Here is a 4945-nt window from a genome sequence, read left to right on the forward strand (position 1 = left end):
AAATAGTTATTAGTTCTTCTATTTTAACGGCATTGTTAATAGTAATTTTATTTGCTTCATGACTTAAGTTTTCTGTATCCTAAAACATAATATACACGCAGTGAAACAGAGGAATGGGGGGTCGGCTTCAACTTTCCGTCAGTCAGCTGTCAATGCCTGTGGCGGCGTTCATGTTCTTCCTTACTTGGCCTCCACCATGCCGCTTTCTATTTAGGCTGCTTACAACGATTTCTGTAGTAGTGCTATTTGAAAATTATATGATTTACATATAAACTCAAAAACTTATATAAATGAAGGCATTTATATTTAGGCATTATTTTGAATGTAATTTTATTAATATATATGTATGAATAGTACGCTCCGTCGCTTGTTATCTCAGCATAATATTACTGATATGGAAAAACGTGGTTCATCTATGTCTTAATTATTCCAATTTTCCAGATAGCTATTATATTTGAGCATTATATGCTCTGTTATAACAATTTCTCTTGACACAACAAATGGCGATATTTTTTATTATATATTCAGAAAACACATATTTTTTAATTTTAACCATTTGATAACCGCTTTTGGTACAAGTGTTGTCGTACTATAAACCTAGTTCTGACAATTCAGTGCTAGTAGGTATTTTTTTACAGATGGACATCTTGGTGCTTATTGATGATGTTTATTGTTTTGCTACATTGTGGGTCATAAGTATTGCTGAGTGGTTAAAAAGAAATACTGTCTTGTAAAACATGTTCAATAAATCAACGTCAAGTCGAAATCTGGTAAAAACTGATTTCAGAAAATTTATAATTAATTTTTCAGCTCGACGCAAAATAACGTAACATAGTTTTTAAAAATAATTTCCAGGTTAGTCGCTAAGTCTCGTACTATCTGATTGCGGCTAGATGTTGATTTATGGGAAATATGTCCAAAAACCGCCTTCATGCGCGCATAAAGTGTTGCGCAAGGTTTTGTATTTCCAAAGCTATTATGTATACCTTTATTTAAATAAAATAAAATTTTTAAAATCGTTTTGTTTATTTATCACTTAAATAATACTCGCTTACACGCTTATGATTCGTTGCAGTCGCGCATACATGATTTCTTTGTAAGGAATCTGTTCCCATTGCCTCCGCAACCACCGTATTGGAACTCCTTACATTCGCCAACGTTGATGTCATAGTAGTACCTTAATTTAGATATATTTAAAATCCTTAACATAATATAAAATCACTATTGAATAATAGTAACTTAATGATTAACTTAGATAAAGGACTATGGTTTATAGTCACTTTTCCTCGATGACCTGAAGTTAGTGTTATAAAAGGAGAGAGGGACGGCAGTCAGAAGTCCTTTGTCTAGCAAAGGACGTCCTTCGGCTGAAATTATAAAGATGATGAAGGGGTTATCTTACTATCTTTTATGCATGTATTTTGGGGAAATCACTTTCATGAAAATTTTCGGCTTAATTTAGGCTTCCATCTACCAATAACTCGTGCAACCCTTATCTTTAAGAGAAGGAATGCCACTATAGGAATGTAAATTGTACACTTTGTGCTCTTAATAATTCTTGCAATGTTTGGAAGAGTGGCTTAACGCCAGAATCGGGAGTTAAAGATAGGTTGGCTAATAGTTGCACGTGTGTTAATTCTATGTATGTTTTATTGCAGTGGAGAGCTCTACTTTTCATTTTGATTTAGAGGGCAGATCTGATGGATGTGGAAGATACTTTGCCTTCTGGGGGGACAACAGTGGAATTTCGCCCCACTAAAATCCTGTATATGCTAATCCCGGTAGCTCCGTTTGGCACTCGCCGCTATCTCTCTAAGGTAGTGCTATTGCAGTTAATCTGGTTAGGGCATGCGTTTTTCACATTAAGCTCTCATATTACTATGGTTCGGGACCAAGTCGCTTAATCATTAACCTCAAGCTAAGTCGCTGACGTCTATGGCCAGCGCGCTTGAATTTCTGGTAGTGTGCTAAGGTGTGCCCCTTGTTTTGAGAACAAACATCTAAAGAGGACCGTAGGATTATTTTCACTGGTAGGAGCTCGACGTAAACCTTTAGTTACTATAAAAAAATTCCCGTAAGAAAAAAAAGGAAAAAGATGTTGTAAAATTAGTAAACATGGTATACTACGGTGAAAGTATGTTTGTATCACTACTTAAAAATTGACGAAATAAAACAAGATAATATTGCAATGCGGCTGTTGCAGTTGTTCCATAATTCGATATATCTGATATTGGATTATGGCTCGCAGTTTTGTTCTGGGTTTTAAGTTTATACTGTTCTTTACATGTTTCTAATAAAATTACTTACACTGTCTCGAGTGCTAGACAAATTCCAACGTCAGGCTGTAAAGCGCAGTAATTTGCTTTATCTTCTTTTACTGTTATAGAATATGCACCTAAAATTATATATTTATATAAAATATTTTTAAATATTTTTACATCAACACCCGTGAAACTTTGTTTTTTCTTTAAATTAGTTTGCTTTAAGGGCGAAATGAATCATTACTTTTCGCTTGCACCAGAATCTTTGCGTTTCTAATATGAAAGTCAAGTTAACAATACTTAATTGAATGCATACTTTTACAAATTTACCAAGATAGCGGCCTGTGACAAGAGTTATTTTTGTCACATTTTAAAGTTAATTCTTTTAACGGTTTGGTATAAAAACTCATCTAGGGATGTATCCATGGGGAGAGGGAAGGGGGGGATAAGACAGATTAGAGAGATCCGTTTGGACAAGAATAATATTGATTCGTAGGTGTACAACATTGATTATAAAGTATTATGTATGAAAGGAAAATTGTATGCCTTTGTACATATTATATCGTTATTACATTATTCAAAAATAAATGCTTTACTGATTATACTTATTTTTGAAGTTGTGAGCATATATGCGCGAATTGGAATTCCACTTTTATCTTTATAAAATATAGTAATGGTTTAAATAAAAGTTTAAGAAAAGAAAATATCGAAACCTGTATCTACTACGTCAGTATGCTTAACTGTTTGTATATCACAGCTCAAACAATTCATAGCGTTTAAGTGACTATTAAATTAATTTAATTAACGAAACAGCGTACAACGCTAATAGTATTTAAAAATTAAATTAGAACAAACCGTTACAATTTTGTTCGCATTTCGATTGCGAATCGAAATTATTGCTGTTGCCATCGCACCCACTGTAGGTGAAGTTAACGCACTGATCTAATTGGGTGTCGTAGTAATATCTAAAATAATATTAGAATATTAAGAGACATGAGTAAAACAATCTGAAAACTTATTAAAAAAAATAAAAATTTCACAGTGTAGTGATGCTACAAATATGTATGTAATTTTTTACTAGTAATCTGTAAGTAGTAATCTTTTACTGATATTAATAGCTTTCAACATCATCTTAATATACCTTATATTTGGAAAAATAATTACAAAAAATTGACTCTTTTTTGTAGCTTCTTCTTAGATAAGGGCGTGTTTTGAACCTTCGTAGCGTTGATTTTCTCATTACGTACACAATTAATTACAATGAATGATAATAAATAGATAATAATATGAATAAATGAATACATAAATGTTGCATTTACACAAAACATATTTGAAAGAATGTAATTTATGTTTCAGAGTGCGCCACGTTAACATATTGCAAATATTTCATTTGAAAATAAATTGATTTTCAAGCTTCCTTTTATCTGCAAAAGCAGCGGTGATGTATTTTTTTAAACGATGATGAAAATAATTCAAATTAAATATATTTTCAAATACAAAATTTTGCTATACTCCTATCGCAACCGTAACTTTTTAAGTCGCTGCCTACAATGTTACTGGCACATAAATACCTTAAAAGAGATTTTGTACAATTTCCTGTCTTCGGCTGCAATTGACACCAGTAATCCCAAGACCATATGTTATCAAATGCTGGAAAAATATGAAACAACAATCCATAATGATAATAATTGTGAACATCAAATTTAAGTGTTTTTCTTCCAACATTTAAAAAGCATGTGAATCGTCGGTAACACGGTAAACAAAAGACGCTAAATAAAAACGGTGAAAGGTTACACAATCTTTACGAATTGCTTCAATAGCATTCCGCTCAACCGCTGACTTTGTGCTGTCCGACTCTAATTTACTTATAATAGTAACGAGTATAAACACGTACAAAGAAAAAGATTTTTTTTTTAGTTTTCATCTGCCGAAAACAATAAATTAATTGCAGTCTCTAGATATAGTACGAGATAGAGCCGTAAATATATTAATAATTAAATTAATTCATATAAAACAGTAATGATTCTAAAAAATTAAAAAAAAAATTAAAGGAGGTTAGACGGGTTGAGTGTTGTATGTGCACAGATATAAAAAGATATTCCGATAAAAAAGATGTATGAATGAACTAACAAAATTTTCGTCCAGAAATATACGATAATCTGGAGTTAGTGGTGATTTCATTGCCGGTTGTTTTTACATTAATACTTTTGTATTTTTTTGTAGGTTTCGGCATGGTACCTTGACGTACGCTAGCTGATGACAATGTAACATTATTATCCGCCTTGTAGCTCACGGAAAAGTACACGAGTAACACAACGATTGCAACTACACAATGCATGCGCATATACATTTTATGAACATTTTACGGCATATTGCATATTGATACCCAACCCGTCAGTATTAAATATTTTATAGTGCAATATAATATTTTATATTTGATAGCGTACAATATAAATTTAAAACAAATTAGTAGTGCAATTTTTAACGAAAAATTATACCTCATAATTTTTTTTCCAGAATTAATCAATGTATTTAAATAAATTGTTTTAAATATTTTGATAATATGAAGTCTTTAGAAACATCTAGTGATTAATAAAAAATTATCAGTTTATAATAGAATGTGATTGGTTCTAGGTATAAAAGCTTTGAAGGGCTGAACATATAGCTCATTTTTCAACAAAAAG

The 4945-nt window shown here is 31.6% G+C and overlaps 1 protein-coding gene across 1 annotated transcript; it reads right to left on the reverse strand.

Annotated features, from left to right (window-relative positions):
- Positions 1-1015: 1015 nt before the first annotated feature.
- On the reverse strand, positions 1016-4626 carry LOC137932406 (kunitz-type serine protease inhibitor A-like). The gene is made up of 5 exons (XM_068776016.1): positions 4392-4626; positions 3833-3911; positions 3117-3226; positions 2308-2395; positions 1016-1177 (listed from the first exon to the last, which is right to left on the reverse strand). The coding sequence occupies exons 1-5, from the start codon at positions 4609-4611 to the stop codon at positions 1060-1062; spliced, it is 615 nt and encodes a 204-aa protein (XP_068632117.1). The 5' UTR covers positions 4612-4626; the 3' UTR covers positions 1016-1059.
- Between the last annotated feature and the right edge of the window lie 319 nt (positions 4627-4945).

The sequence above is a fragment of the Battus philenor genome, unplaced genomic scaffold, assembly GCF_028537555.1.
Source record: "Battus philenor isolate CCGP_79_NKW_IND1 unplaced genomic scaffold, ilBatPhil1.0.hap1 SCAF_9, whole genome shotgun sequence".
NCBI lineage: Eukaryota > Metazoa > Arthropoda > Insecta > Lepidoptera > Papilionidae > Battus > Battus philenor.